General features: G+C 58.7%; 1 protein-coding gene across 1 annotated transcript in view; it reads right to left on the bottom strand.

Annotated features, from left to right (window-relative positions):
• ARHGEF17 (Rho guanine nucleotide exchange factor 17) overlaps positions 1-14,133 on the bottom strand; it is a 56,011-nt gene extending 41,878 nt beyond the window's left edge. Inside the window, exon 1 of the mRNA XM_079788895.1 lies at positions 10,560-14,133. Coding sequence (XP_079645021.1) covers positions 10,560-13,742 — 3,183 coding nt within the window. The 5' untranslated portion in view covers positions 13,743-14,133. The remainder of the gene's footprint in view (positions 1-10,559) is intronic.
• Positions 14,134-15,751: the final 1,618 nt, after the last annotated feature.

Raw genomic sequence — 15,751 nt, 5'->3', positions numbered from 1 at the left:
TCTCTCTAGCCCCACATCACCTGCTCCCCTCAGCTCAGGCCTCTCATCTCCGTTCCCTGCAGTCCAATCACCACCCAGAGCCAGAGGATGCTTTCCAATGTGCCAATCTCACATTGCTCCTCGAAGCTCCTAACCTCCCATGGCTCCCCATTGCCTACAAGACAAAGCCAAGGCCATTTAACTTGGCACTCGTGGCCTGCAACCTGGCTCCTGCACACACACAGCCTCTCTCTGTAAGCTCTGTTCGTTCAGAAACCTCCCTGCACTCTTGGCCTCAGACATACATTGAGGCTTCTTTCCTGCCTGGCTCAGAGGCAGCCCCTTAGACCCACAGTCCAAGTGTGGGGCTACAGCAGTGGTGAGGTGCCCAGGGCAGACGACTGGGCCTGGTCTACTGCTGCATGGCCTTGGGCAAGACCTCATCTTCTGCTGGGCCCCAGCGGCCTTTCCGAATAATGCAGGGTGAAGGTGGTTAGAAGACATGGGGCTGGGGGGGTGGGGGGAGAGAGAAGAGGGGGAACGGGGGTGGGTGGGGGGGGGACGGCGGGCGCCATCCTGGCATTCAAGGCCCTGCCCCTCTTTCTCCTCCTGCCTCCTGGCTTGCCCGAAGTTGTGTGTCTCACCATCAGGCCCCACCCCAGGGACATAAGAAGAGAGAGAGGGGGACAGTGAGAAACCAGGAGTGAGGCCTCAGTGACACAGGCAGCCAAGATGGAGTAAGTAGGACTTGGGGTGTGGGGGGGTCCCTTCCTGTGCTTCCGCCCCTTCCCTTCCACATCTGCTCCTTGACCTTCAGTGCCCTGTCCTGGGAAAGGACTGGATGTTTGTCCAAGGGGTTGGGGGGAGGGGGCTCAACAGTCCCAGGAGGCCAGGCTATGGGGCTGGCTGGCAGCCAGGAGCCTGAGCCTCCCTCCCTCCAGCTCAGGGGCAGGGCCTGCTCACCCCCTGGGAACCAATAAACAGGAAACAGATACCAACCTGGCGCTTGCTCCCTCAGCCTGACCCCCTCAATCACAGTCCCTGCCACCAGTCCCCCCATTGCCCTCCCACTGGCCCAGGACCTGGGCCAGCTCCCAGCTTCAGAATCACAGAACCAAGAAGTAATGATCTCAAATGGTCTTGAACAAAATCAAACTAGGAGGTATGACTCCTGGAAAAAACTCAGAATCCATTGCGAAACCACAAAATTCCGCACTCTGTACGGCCATCTCAAAAGCACACACTCTAAAGTGACCACATTTCTGAGAGCTTCCAGACCTGGGGTCATGGGCTGAGGGCTCCACAAGCATTATCTCTTTGGCCTTCACAATATCCTTAGTGTCCCCATGTTACAGAGCAGGAAACTGAGGCTCAGCTGAGATGAGGTGCCTTATTAGGTATCACCTAGTGAGTTAGAATCAGGTCAGGTCTGAGATGTTAACCCTATCAGTCTGACCCAAAGTCCACCAGGCACACAGACCCTCAGACTCCCTACCTTGCAGGGGACCAAGCCCCATTTCATAGGCTGGTTCCAATGGGTCTGGGGCTCTGACCCAGAGAGAGGGCTTCTGCTGTGCCTCCCAGGTTGAGGCTGGTGGTAACAAAAGGAGAAAGGAGCTGGAGGATGAAGCAATGACAATGGGTGCTTCTACCCAACTGCCCAGCCCCTCTCCCCCGCCCACTCCAAAGGCCCAGGCTGCTGGGCCACCTAGCCTACCCAGATGTAGCCAGGACCCCACTTGCCCTCCTATTCAGAGTTTTATCTTGTGCTTCAGAGTCGGAAAAAGATTCCAAGAATCTGAGCATCTTGGAGTGAATGTCTCTGAGAATCTTAGAATCCTAACATCTCAGCATCGCAGTCAGGAGGGGAGGAACTAACATTTCTAAAGCCCTCTTAGCATTAGTTCATTTACTTTGAACAACAATCCTTGGTGGAGTGAGGGGATAATTCACCCATTGTTTGGACTCAGAGGAGTCTGTGAATGCTTGCCCTGGGTCCTGAAGCCAGCGGGGGAGAAGGGATCTGGGCCGTGCTCCTTACCCACGGCACCCCCGTGTGACACCTTCTAGGAAGACCCTGGCCTCTCAGGGCATGAAGGAACCTAATAGGTCCAACAGCATCAGATCACCCCAGGGCTACTGAAAAGGGGTCGTGGACGCCTCTCTGGGGACCCAGATACCTTGGCTCCTGGCACAGGAGGTTAGGGGGCTCCTCTCCAGATGTCCCTTAGATCCACCTGGGATACCTGGCAGAGATGTGACTCCCACACCCTCCCTAGACCCCCACCTTCTGTCTTTGCCTTGGCTCTAAACTCTTCTGCCAACTACCCTACTTGGGAGCTGCTTCATCCCACTTTTTAGTCAGCAAACTCAGGGCCAGCCAACCTAGAAGCCAAGCCTGTCCACAAGGGACCCACTGGCTCTTCTGTCCCTCTCCCGCCAGCCAGGGCTCAGCCATCACCTGGACCCTACCCACCTCAGGAGCTGGGACCCTTGTTGAAAGCTCCGTGCAAGTAGGGATGATGTCCAACTTTCCCTGTGTGTACTCACTGCCCATCAAGGGCCTCAACAATTGACTGCTGAGTGATGACTGGCCAATGAACATGGAAAGAAATGACTGCAGGATAAATGCAGTGGGCTTGAATTCACAGGTTCAGCCAGGTAACCAGCATCTAGCAGAGGCTCTGGATCTCAGGAGCTGACAGCCTGGCCCCTCTGCCCACCTGTGGAAGGCAGAAGAAAGGTCCCCAAAGATGTCCACATCCTAATCCTCGGAACCTGTGAATATGTTACCTTACGTGGCAAAAGGGACTTTGCAGATGTGATTAAAGATTTTGAGATGGGAAGATTATTCTTGATCCAATGGGCACTAAGTAATCACAAGGGTCCTTATAAGAGGGAGGCAGGAAGTATGGATCAGAGTGAGAGAGAGACTTGAAGGTGCTATGTTGATGGCTTTGAAGATAGAGGAAGGAGACTAACCAAGAAGTGACAGCAGCCACCAGAAGCTGGAAAAGCCAAGGAAACTGGTTTTCCCCTAAAGCCTCTAGAAAAAATGAAATCCTGTTAATACCTTAATTTTAACTCCATGAAACCCATTTCTTCTGATCTCCAGAACTGTAAGATACCATTTGTTTTGTTTTAAACCACTGGAGAGTAATTTGCTCCAGAAGCAATAGGAAACTAAATGACCACCCATCTCCGCCAACCAAAACCTTGGAATCAGCTCATGTCCCTCCCACCTCAGGTAGCTCTGTAAGACCCCTCTCACCCTCTCTCTCTACCCAGGGAGAGTCTCAGAGCCCTGTGACTTCCCCAAGCCTCAGAGGAAGTTTTAACTGGCAACAGCAGCAGCACTACCTCTGGGGACAGGCCTCAAGAGTGAGCCCCACAGCCTGCCATGGGTGTGGGGAGAGTCCTGGTCTATGAGTGTATGTTTGGGAGGGGGCCTAGAGCAGCAGCTAGTGGTAGGGGAAAGGGCCCTGGGGGCCATACCAACGTTAGTCCGGCCTCACTCTCCTCCGTGGCCTAATGGGCTGCGAGTCACCAGCTGCCAGCACTTTGTCTACAACTCAGTGCAGCTGCCGCCTCTCCCAGCAGCTCTGGGAGATTTTATTCTGCTGCTCAAGAGCATGGAAGGATTTGTGGCTCTGAGAGGGAAATGGACTTATTTAAGGACACACAGCAGGAAAATGGAGTGGCTAAGGCTAGAACTCAGGCCTCCTGACCCTAGTGCAGACCTCCTATGTACTACACCAGGTCATCCTTGGTTACCCCAGAGTTCCTAGAGGGGACCATGGACACCCCTCTGGGGGCTCTGATACTCTTGCTGAGGCCTTAGGCCCCTGCATGTCATAGGCTGGAGCTCCCCACTGTTCAGGGACCGGCAGCCTGGCAGTCTTCTTCTGCCTCTGTTCACCCCTGGAATGCCCCAGAGACTGGGGGTGGAAGTCGGGGGAGTGAGGAGGGATCAATGCCCGCCCATTGGGGGTAACACCAGCTCCAACAGACTCCTGCTTCCCAGGGGACCCAGGGCCCCTGTTTCAGGGCCTGCCAGCAAGGCGCCAGGCTGCCTGGGCACACTTCCCAATAAGTACACCAGGGCTTCGAGCCTTTCTGGGAAACAGGCTCCCTCTTCCCCCGCCCTACCACCACCATCCCCGCCAACTCGGCTCAGTAGGAACTCTGTGGGGCCAATATATGACCCGGGCATCAGGACACCTGGGGCCAAATCCCATACTTGAGCCAAGGGCCTTGGGGAACCTCTGCCCACTGGGGGCCCTGCTTTTCATCCCTATATTGGGCCATGGCAATGACCACCTACTTGGAGGACCAGATGGGAGGGACAGGATTGCCTTGTGGTGGCATGCGCTCTCTGTCCTAGGAGACATGCAAGCTGAAGCTAAGGGTGTCGTGGTGCCTGCAGAGGAGACACCAATGGGATGTGGCACTGTCACGGTCCTCACTGGGGCCCTGTGACAGCCCTACGCTCCCAACCTTTGAGCCAAGCTAACATGGGTCTGCAGGGGACAGCCCGTGCAACCTACAGTCCCGGTCTACCCCGGGGGCTTTGTCAATCTCCGCTTCCCCGCCCTAAGCAACCCCTCCCACACTGCCCAGCCTCAGCAGCCTAAGTAGCTGCATGCTCACCTTGAATGCTCGAGTCCAGGCCCTCCCAAAGCCCTCTGTGCTGCAGCAGAAACCCCCCACCGGACTGACCACCTCTGCCCCACTCCAAGCCACCATCAGCTCTTGCCCGGATTATCCCAATGGCCTCCTGACTGGCCTTCCTGCTTCCACCGTGAAGGTACAATCTACCCCCACAAAGCAGCCAGAGCAGGTCTAGGAAGGCCTAAATCAGATCAGGTACTCTATTCAGAACCTTCTAACAGAGCCTGCCCCATCTCACCTCAAATAAATGTCAAAGACCTTCCACTGGCCTATGACAGTGGTCGGCAAACTGCGGCTCGCGAGCCACATGCGGCTCTTTGGCTCCTTGAGTGTGGCTCTTCCACAAAATACCACATGCGGGCACACACGTACAGTGCGATTGAAACTTCGTGGCCCATGCGCAGAAGTCGGTTTTCGGCCCTCAAAAGAAATTTCAAGCGTTGTACTGTTGATATTTGGCTCTGTTGACTAATGAGTTTGCCGACCACTGGCCTATGAGATCCACCTTGTCTGGCTCCAACCCATTTCCACCCTTCCTTACTTCCCTGACCTCATTTCCTACTCTGCTCCATCCACATAGTCCTCTTGACAATTTCTCACACACACTTCTACCTCGGGGCCTTTGCACTTGCTGTTCTCTGCCCAGAATATCCTTCCCCCCAGACCATAACCTGGCTTGCTCTCACTTCCTCCAGGCCTCTGCTCCAACCTCATCTCCTCAAAGAGGCCTTCTCAGACCTCTCAATCTAAAATAGTATACCCTCCCGGCCTGGACGGCATTGATCATTGGTTAGAGTGCCGTCTCATGCACTGAAGGGTTGAGGGTTCGATTCCTGGTCAGGGCACATACCCAGGTTGCAGTTTCAATCCCTGGTCGGAGCGTATGGGAGGCAATCAATTGATGTTTCTCACATCAATGTTTCTCTCTCTCTCTCATCAATGGAAAAAAACATATCCTCGGGTGAGGATTTAAAAAAATAAAATAGTACCCCCTCCCTGTCACTCTCTACTCCCTTATCCTGCTTCATTTTGCTATGCAGCCCCTACATCTCTCTGACTCACAACGTACCCATTTACAGGTCTCCTCTAGTCTGGAAGCTTCATGAGGCCAGGCCTTTGTGTGCTGATGTATATCCCCAGGGCCTAGAAGAAAACCTGTGTCTAGAGACTGTGTTTGCTAAATGGATGAATGCATTGCCCTATCAAGGGTCACCCAAGTCTCTGAAACAAATTCTGCATGCAACCTGCCATATTCTTTCCAACCAACCTCCTAGCCTCTGTTCACGCTATGCCCTCCTCCGAGAATCCCTCCTTCTCTTCAGTTTTTTATAAATATGTTTTCATTGATTTTTTTAGACCACCAGGAAGGGAGAGGGAAAGAGAAACATCTATCAGCTGCCTCCTGTACACACCCCAACTCAGGATTGAACCGGCAACCTGGGCATGTGCCCTTACCGGGAATCAAACCAGTGACCTTTTGGTGCACAGGACAGTGCTCAACCAACTAAGCCACATCATCCAGGGCCCTCTCTTCAGTTCTAAAGGCAAATTCAAGCACAGCCTCCTCCAGGAAGCCTCCCCTGCCAGCATGAGGCCAGTCCCTCAACATCCTACAGCCCCTTCAGTCTGCTTCTAGATTCTGAAAGCGCTGAGTGTTTCAGCTCCCCGGGCAGCCTGGGGGCGCCTCCCCTCTACTGTGAGGGGGGCATGTGTAGCCTGAGAGATCACAGATGGGAGGGAAGAAAGCAGGAGGGGCAAGTTCTTACCCTGGGTTGGGGGCTGGGGACAGGATTAGCAGAGGCTGCCAGCCTCCCAAACCCAGCTGGTCCCTGCAATGTGGGGCTGGAAAATGTCAGGCTCAACTCTGGTCCATCCTCCAACTCTTCTCTGCCCGGGGGAGGGGGGATGCGGTGCGAGGGTGCGGGGGTGGGGGGGTGGGGGACTATTCCTGGGTCACTCTCGCCCCATTAGCCCAGGGCCTTTGGAAGGGAGGGGGGGCAGCAGGGAATAAACAGAGGAGAGGGACAGCCCTAGGCCTGTACTCCCCCTTCCCACCCTCCTCATGCCGGGTGACAAGACATTTAATAATAGATATTGGGTACTGCTCAGAATTCCAAATGTCCTAATCGCCTCCCCTCCCAGAACCAGTTTCCATGGAAAAATCATAGCAAAAAGCCAAGGAGGGAAAGGAGAACCCCCACTCCCGAGGGTTCCTGCCAAGGAGAGGCAGAGATGGAAGGTGACGAGGAGCTGCAGCCCAGGCCTTCCGCTGTGAGGCCAGAGCTGCCTGGGCAGGCTGGGCGTGGGGGCTGTGTCTGCTGGGGCAGGCAGTGAACGGCAAGGCCAGGGTTCTGGTGCTGGGGCCTGGCTCTGCCCTGCCTTACTGGGTGAACTCAGACTCAACATTCTCCTTTCTGAGTCTTGAAGTTCTTCCGACTCCAACCCCCAGGCTCCAGTGAATTAAATAACCACCATAAAGGTGTTCAGGCTGTAAGAGGTGTGCAGGTGAATCCCCCATCCCTGACCCTGTTCCTCTACCCAGATGGCAGGCCAACCCTACCAAGAAATAGGGACCTCCTGGGCCCCTTCAACTCTAAGACACTGACATTTGAGGATTCAGTGCGAATCCGAGTCTGACATTCTAAGAATTCAGCACTGTAAGATTCCCACAGCTTTCACATTTGAAGAATGACACATTCAGAGTGTCTGGCATATAGAAAGCACTTAAAAAATGTTAGCCACTGTTACTGCTATTCCAATATGCTCAAGTTCTGTGAGTCCACCCATCTGATTCTGACAGACAAGTCACTTCCTGTTTCTTGTCTGGATGTGGCGATAGTTGTCACATCTGTCAAATGGGTACCAAGTATCTGAGGGCAGAAGGCTGGACCCCAAGACTGCTTTGAGGCCCAGGTGGGGGAAGCCCTGAAGAGTTGCTGATCGTCCAGGCTATGCTTTGTGGACCTAAGTGGAAATGCCAAGGGGCTTGGGAGGCTCCCACAGCTCTACCTCCTCCCGCCAGCACAGAAGCAAGCAAGTGTCCGCAGAATAAAGCCACCCTGCCTTATCTCTCATTCCCTGGGCTCCTGGTTCTTACAGCTCTTGCATAGACCTGCCTTCCTCTCCCTTCCAGCCACATGCCATCTCCTCCTTTTCCCTTGACCACCCTGTAGACTGTTCTTCCTCTAGAGCCTCAAAGAGTAGACAGTCTAACCTCCCATTGTACAGATGGCAAAACCAAGGCCCAAGATGACTTTCCAGGTCTTATAGTGGATCAGAGGCAGAGCCCGGCCTGGTACCCAGGTTCCCTGCTCCCAACAAATGGTGGCGGGGGGGGGGGGGGGGGGGGAGGGGAGGACAGGGGAGGGGGGAGAACACCATGTGAAGGGCAAATATGAACTCGGCTAGGAGAGTCTTCTACACAGCCTGGGGTCAGGTCTGGGGCCTCCTCTACACCAGGGCAGCTCCTGGCTGGGTTCACACTGGTTTCTGCCCCATCAGCAAAGTGTGAAAGCCTCTTCTCTTCGCTTATTCTGGAGCCCACACCACACCATCTCCACCCACAGTCCAGGGAGCGTGACTGGAGCCCTGGGCCTAAAACAAGGGAACATTGTCTACACCACGGAGGCCAGCAGGAGGGGGTAGACAGCTGCTCCCCATCTTCTTGGAGCCAAAAGGAAGGGGACAGCAGGAGGGATTTAGGCTAGCAGATGGGAGAACTTCCAGACTTTATGAGGGGATAGGGAATTAGGAGATGGTGAATATCTTCTGAGCCAATTCAAGTCCACCAGGTTATACTGAGGCCAGGACTGCCTAGCCCTGTGTTCAGAAACCAGTAGGTAGCAGGGAGGAGGGCCCCAGGCTGGTCACTAGAAGCAGCTGGAGGAGTGGAGCCTGTTTTTCCCCTCTCTCCTGCCCCCAGGAAGGAGGTGATTGTACTAGCCACTCACTGTGCAAGAGCCTGTTAGACAGACCATTACCTCCATTTTTACAGAAAGGGAAAGGTGAGGCATGGAACAGAGATGTGACTAATCCAAGGCCACACAGGGACTCGGAGCCGAAGCTCAAACCCTGTCTGCTGTGATAGGCTCACCAATTCTCTCCCCTCAGAGGGGACACCAAGCTGGGCCTGGAGGGGTGGGAGGCCTGGAAAGGCAAAGGCTTAGAGCTTGGAGAGAGCTTCCACTGAGGGCAAGGAGAAGCCTATGTTATGGGCAGGTTTGTCCCACTGCATAGGCCCTGGAGGGCAGGGGGACCCTCAGCTCCCCGCTGAGGTCAGGCAGGCAGGGAATGTGCTGGAAGGTATACCAGGAGCCAATTCTGCAAAAACTCCCACCTCCTCCCTGGATGTCAATGCCTCTTCATAGGAGTAACAGCCTCCCCCCACCCCCACCCCATCCCAGTCTCCTCGAGTCCCTTGGTTCACCCCTGCTCTCTCCCCTAATTTAGTCTTCAAGGCTCCCAGAGCAGATAATTATATAGGAAAGAGAGCTGGGGAGGGGCCCCTGGCAGAAGCTGCCCTGCTCTCACCCTCCCCCAAGCCCACGTTCCAAAGACAACAGGCACTGAAGTCAGGGGCACCTGAGCTGCCTTACCAGGCTCAAAGGAAGGACAGGCCCCAAACTTCCCCTTTTCCCATTCCCTGCCTGCTGACTCTGCAGCCTGTGGTCTCCGTGAGACACCAACCAGAGCCAGGACCAGGGGGAACTAGAGACAAGGAGAGAAAAACAAAGAGAACGAAAATTCAGAAGGGGCGTGAGAGCGCTGGGAGTGACCAAATTAGTCCAGCATTTAGCGGTTCCAGGCTCTTACTCAGGCAGGGAGCACAGTGGGAGTACAGGTCACGGTTAAATAACCCTGGGGCCATCCCCGTGACAGGACCAGAACCCAGAGCCTTGAATCTAGCATCAAGCACCTGGAACCTATCTGAACCCACAGCCAAAACTCCAGGGGCACCTGAAGCCAGAGGAAGGGGAAAGCATCTCAGAGTCAGCAGGAAGGAGATGGGGTGGCGAGAGGATGTAAGCAGAAGGATAATGGACCAGAACCTCCACCCTGACCCACAGAGGCAATCCTGCCTGTGGGGGTCAGAACCACTCTCAAACTCTCAAGGTTGCAGTCTGCTGAGCTCCAGCCACCCCCTCCCTGACCTGGCCCTCCCCTAGCGGCCCCCATTCTAATCAGAAGAGGCTCCAGCAAACCTCAGGCCCAAGAGTGCCCCAACTCCAACCCATGACTCCCCCCAAATTTGGCATCACCAGCTGGAGACATAAAACCACCTTGTCCACAATGCCCCTGATTTTATAATGGGGAGGTTGAGTCAGAGAAAGGCCAGGACCATCAATGTACTTTACAGAGCCCTCTCTACTACTCCATAAAGTCATGCCTGTATCTCTCCAATTTTCCCAGGCCCAGGGGCAGACCTACACTTTAATCTACCAGAGGAAAGCCACTGCAGGAGGGCAAACCCATGCCAACTGTGGGCCCCCAGCCCCAAAACATCCTACAAGGGGTCTGGCTAATAGGGCAGCAAGGCTCTCTAGAAAGTTCCATCACTCTCCCATCTCCTTGTGTATTTAAAACAAAGAACCAGATAGGAATCTCTAAAGTCAATCCCTGAAAAACAGCTAAAGGACGAGATTAAAACCCTGTGTAATTACCACCCAGAGCACCTTGGAGGGGTAAGAACCTTTGAGTTAGCACTAGCAGAGGCCCGAAGCCCCTGGGGCCTGAACAGGTAGAAGCCCTCTGTCATTAACACTCTTAAAACTGCCTGAGCACTTCCAGGACCAGAGAGGCACCCTCAGACCTGGGTACCGGCCCAATGAGCACCGTAAAAGGCTCCTGCAGAAGTCAGCGCCCATGGCCTCCTCTCAGCCCACCCTGAAGGCCCCCCACGAAGGACTCACCACCTGCGGCTTGCTGAAGCACTTGCTGGCCGGGGCAGGCTCTCCTGGAGTCCGGGTTGCCTCCGGGGGCTTGGCCTCAGCAGAGGGCGGTGCAACCACTGGAGTCAAGCATGGCATATCCACTGGCACTGGCACTGGGGCAGGCACCTCGCCAGAGCGGAGGGTCAGCATGTACTGCTTAGTGACATCCTCGAGGGAGGGTGCCTGCAATGTGGGGTGGGCTCGGGCAGGAAAGCCCATGGGCTCTGGCACAGCCACAGGGGGGCCGACAGAAGTGGGTGGCTCAGGCACCACGATAGGGGTGAAGGTGGCAGGCACACTGGCATGGCGAACATGTTTGGAGGAGGGTCGGGCCTGACTGCCCTCCTCTCGCGGTAGCTCCTGATGACTGCTCCGGGCTGGGCGCTTCTTGGAGCCACGGCGGATGAGCCGCGGGGACAGAACATCAGCCAGTTTAGGGTCCAGGTGGAAGTCATGGTGGGCACTGGGGCAGGTAGACAGGGGTTCAGGCAGAGCCACCTCAGACTGTGCCCGGCCCCTGGCAGGACTAGGCTCTTCTGGTTCTGCCTGTCCATCGGCAAGAATGGGCTCACTGCTGGACGGAGGCAGCAGGGGCTCAACCTCTCGGATGGGCTCCCCTCCAGGGCCCTCAAATCCAGGCCCTGCCAGTTCCCCACGGCGGCTGGGGTCACTCAAAGATTTCTTCTTGGGGGCTTTGCCAGTCACCCTGTCGTCCACCACACGCCCCAAGGCACCAGGCTCTTGAACAATGCTCTGCATGACCTCCTGGTATCCCTTGCTCTCTTCACTGCCCACAGACCAGTCACTGTGGCCGCTGGTCAAGCCCTCATCCACAGCTGGGGCTACTGGAAGCCCTGTTTTGGGGCTCAGTGAGCCCAGGAGGTTGCTATCCACAGAAAACCCAGAGGGCTCCTCAGAGGTGGCAGCCCGGTGGCGCTGTGGAATTGGGTCACTTAGAGACCGGTAGGCCTCCCCTGCCTCCCCATTGCTCAGTTCAGTCCCACCAGGGCCTGAAGGTGGGGCTTTCCGTCTCCTGCGGAGGGCACCTGGTGTGGGAGGAGTATCAGGAGCCACCAGGGACCACCCTCCCACACTGTCTTCAGTCCCAGGGAGCTGGCTGGTCTGGGCTGAAGGCGAGTGAAGGGGTCGCCATACCCCTGTGGTGCCCAGGCTGCAAAAGGCTGAAACAGGAGGCTCAGGGTCTGCCCCAATGCCCTCATCAGTCAGGCTGGATTCAGGGCCGGAGAGCTCCTCCTGGGACCGCTGCCCTTGGGTCATGTCCCCTGCCCACTCGGGGCTTCCAGGGGGGATATCACTTCCATCATCCTGCTGGGCACCCATGCGCTGGATCTTCTCAAAAACCTGACGGGCCTCTTGGACATACTGATCCTGCACAACGAGGGGCAGTGGGTCCTCCTCGGCACCTGGGTCTGCCAGCAGGAGCTCAGAGGAGCTGGGCTTTAGGGAACCAGCGCGGGGTTGACGGCGGGCCATGGGCTTCTCAGAGCAGGTAAATGACTTTGTCCTTCGAAGGGTGGCTGTCAAATCCTTGAGTGTGGGGCGGGTGCCAGGTGCTGCTGGGGCTGCTGGGGCCATGGACCCAAGTTGCCCCCCCACGCCACCTGCTGACGGTGAGTCTCTGCCATCTAAGGGGCTACTCCCGAGGTCCCCGGGGCGCCCAGCAGACTTTCGGACCCTCAGCTCTGAAAGGTCCGAGCGCAGGAAACTGAGCAGCGTCAGGGTCTCTGAGGCAATGTCTGGATTTGACAGGGACTTGCGCTGCCGCCTCTTGTCCAACTCCAGTCCTCCATCCCTCAATGCCCTGGTGGTGCCGACGGGTCCCTTGGTGCGGGTTCGAGCCTGGGACCTTAGGAAGAGCCCTTCTCCAGCTCCAAAGCTAGGGGAGCGATACACACCCCAGCTCCCAGAGCCCCGGCTCGCCCACAGGTCCTCATCCTTGAGGGTCTCCGTGCTGGAATAACGGCTGCTACCACAGGAGCCCGACGGGCTGGCCAGGTAGGCGGGAAAGCTCACCTTAGCCACTCGGAAAGCTCCCCCCACAGTGTCCGACAAAGACCGAAGTCCCTCCTGGGGGGGACCCGGCACACAAGGAGGTGAGGCAGCACCCCACTCCCGGGGTCCTTCCTCGCTAGGGGCTCTGGGAGATGGTGGGGGCTCCAGGCTTCTGGCTCCCCTAACGGAGTCCATGCTGCTCAGATTTAACCCACGACTGTCTGGCTTACAGTCCTCCTCCAAGAGGGAGCTCCCAGGCGTGGGCCCCGGCCTCCCCCTCCAGCGGTGGCTGCCCTCACCATCTTGGTCCTCTTCACTGCCGGAGGAGAGGCCTCCGTGGTAGGCCGGACTCTGCGCCCCGGGCGGCAGCGGCGGCGGGCCCTCCTCTTCCTCCTCGCTGGAGCTGGCAGCCCCGCCGCCGCTGACAGGATAGGAGGCCACGGAGGAGGAGGAGGAGCGGGAGGCCCGGGTCCCGGCCTGCGGTTGGGAGAAGCTATGCCAAGAATGTAAACCATCCGCCGGACGCTGCGCCCGCTCCTGTTGTTGCTGCTGCTGCCGCCGCCGCCTCCCCTCGGTCCCCGGGCCGGGCAGCGGCCGCGCAGGACGCAGGCCCGCCAGGTGGAAGCACGTCCGAGGCGGCGGCGTCGGTGGTTGTCGGGGCTCCCGGGCCGGGAGTTCCCACGCGGCCCCGTCGGGGCTGGGCGTCCCCGAGGCCTCGGAGTCGGCACTGGGCCGCCTGGAGCCCGGACCGCCGAAGAGCTTGCGCATCTCGGTGACGCTGGGCCAGGCCCCGCGCACGGCACCTTCGGCCGCTTCTTCCACGGCCCCGGGGGAGACGCCCCCGTCCCGGGCCCCGGCGGAGGGGTCCGGCCGCGGCGCGTCGAAGCGCCGGGAGAGCTGGCGCACCGACGGCGAGAGACTGCGGAGCGGGCGCGGCTGCGCGGGGGCGGCCGGGGGCCCCGACGCCAGCTTGGACACGCGCCGGGAGGGCTGGCCCGGGACGGCCGCGGCCGGCCGGCACGAGGCGCGGCCCCGCAGCCCGGCTGTGTCCGTGGCCCCCTCCTTCGGCCCGGGCCCGCCGCTCCAGCGCTCCAGCAGCTTGAACGAGACGCTGCGATACAGCGGGGGCCGGGGCGCCCCGTCCGCCATGGTGGCGGCGCTCACTCCGGGGGGGCTGGCCTCGGGGAGCCACGGCCAACCCCCCCCTCGCCCCCGCCCCGAAGGAGCGCAGCGGCCGGGATCCCAAGGCCTGGGCGCCGCAGCCGCAGGCGAGGGAGTTTGCGGGAAGAAGGCGCAGAGACCAGCGCAGAGCTTGATCCGCGGCGGCTCAAGTTTCTGCGGCCGCGGGCGGCTTCGGCTCCATCCCGCGCGGCCCCTCCCGCCTCAGCGCCGACCGCCCGGCCCGGCCCCCGCCTCGGCCGGGGCGACCCGGAGCATCGCGCGAGGCCCAGCCCGGTCCGGATCCCTTCCGCCGCTCTGCGCCCGCCAGCCGGCCTGCCTGCCGGCCTCCCTCCCCGCGAGCTCCCGCTCCGGCTCCTGTTCCCTCCCTCTTGGCTGCTCGATCCTCGCTCCCTTTTGTTGCAAATAAACTTTGTGGCGGAGGAAAGGGGGCGGGGGGCGGGGCCTCCAGCCCCAAAGAGGGGGTGGGCTCCCCGCGCGCGAAAGGCTGGGAATCGGGAGTAGGGGGGGGAGGGAACGGGGAGGAGCCAAAGGAGAGAACTGGAGCGACCCTCGGGGCCCGAGCTGCCCCCAGAGGACTCACTCCGACCCAGGCGAGCGCCGAGTGTGGTCAGCTCCGCGGACACGGAGCCCGGGCGGCGCACCCACTGCGGTCCCGCCGCTTTCGCGCGGAAACACCTCCTGCCCAGGGACCAACATGGCAACCTCGGACCCACACGCCCGCACACACCGATCCTCAGGTACACGCCTCTCCCAGGCGGGAGCGGGGCCGGGCTTGCCGCCAGGGGGAGTAGTGGGCGCCGCGGGCGGACCCGGGCTCGGGCCGCTCCCTGCCCCACCCTTTCGCCACGCCCCTTTTTGGGCCGTCGGAGGAGAATCTCGCTGTCACTGCGACCCCGTCCAGCCCCTCGGGCCCCCAAACGCCCCGCCCCTCCCACCTCTGCGGCCCGTCCGGCTCCGAGGGTCCCCGAACCAGTCCCACGCCTTGTGACCACGCCCCCGCCCGCGCTCAGGTTTCCAGCTGCCCGCCCTGCGCCGGGCCGCCTCCGCCCCTTGAGCTCCAGGGTACGTGGCTCTTGCGCCCTCTACCGGCCGGGTTTGCACCCCCTCTCCCCTGGAAATCCTGGACAGGTAAAGCAGCACCCACCACCCAAAACCCCTCGGAGGGTAGGAAAGATCACCTCCTTTACTTCCTTTCAGTTGCTGCCTAGTTCCTTCAGGAGCCTTTTAAAAATGAATCCCTTCACAAAGTGCACTCCCTCCTTCGGCCTCCCGGTACCGAAGGAGCTTCGACAGGACCGCCCTCGACTTGCCGCAGCCAAACCTACACTCCTACCTGCGGCGGCTCCACCCTCCTGACCGGAGAGGTGTGGATGGCTTCTCCCTCCCACCTCTGCCCCCAAGCCTCTGCCCCCAGTCTGGTTTGGCGAGTCTCGCCTCGTAGGGAATCCTGGGGCTTTCCCTTCCCCACCTGCCTCTACCAGGTCCCATTCATCTTCCCCGGCCCAGTTTAAATGCATGACAGCCTGCCCCTGAGTGGGCGAATGGGAATTTATGCGGTGTCTCGGATGTATTGGCAATATTATTTCATTTGGTTTATTTAGTCCTTGAACCACCCTTGCAGGTAGATATTATTACCCCTCCTATGGGTCATGAAGGAGAAGTAACTTTGACCGGTGTTAAAGTCAGGACATGGCAGCGACTGCTATGACTCCAATTCAGATTTCAGGAGCTTCAAACACCATGTTCCTCCAGACAGCCTTTCCTGGTGCCAGCAGCCTCCTCCTCCTGGGGCCTGGGCTCACCCTCCCCTGGAACAGAGAGGATCCTTCTGGTCCCCTCAACCCAAGAGGACTGTGGCTGGGCCTAAGATGGGAGGACCTGGGAGCAGGAGGCCCTGGTCCAGATGAGAGGGGCGGGGATGGGCAAAGGGCAGGACGGTAGACACTTGAGGGATTGCCTGACTCCTGCGTGAGAGA

The sequence above is a fragment of the Cnephaeus nilssonii genome (genome assembly GCF_951640355.1).
Source record: "Cnephaeus nilssonii genome assembly, chromosome: 13".
NCBI lineage: Eukaryota > Metazoa > Chordata > Mammalia > Chiroptera > Vespertilionidae > Cnephaeus > Cnephaeus nilssonii.
The sequence above is the reverse complement of the archived record's forward strand: the minus strand, read 5'-3'. Positions and strand labels throughout refer to the sequence as shown.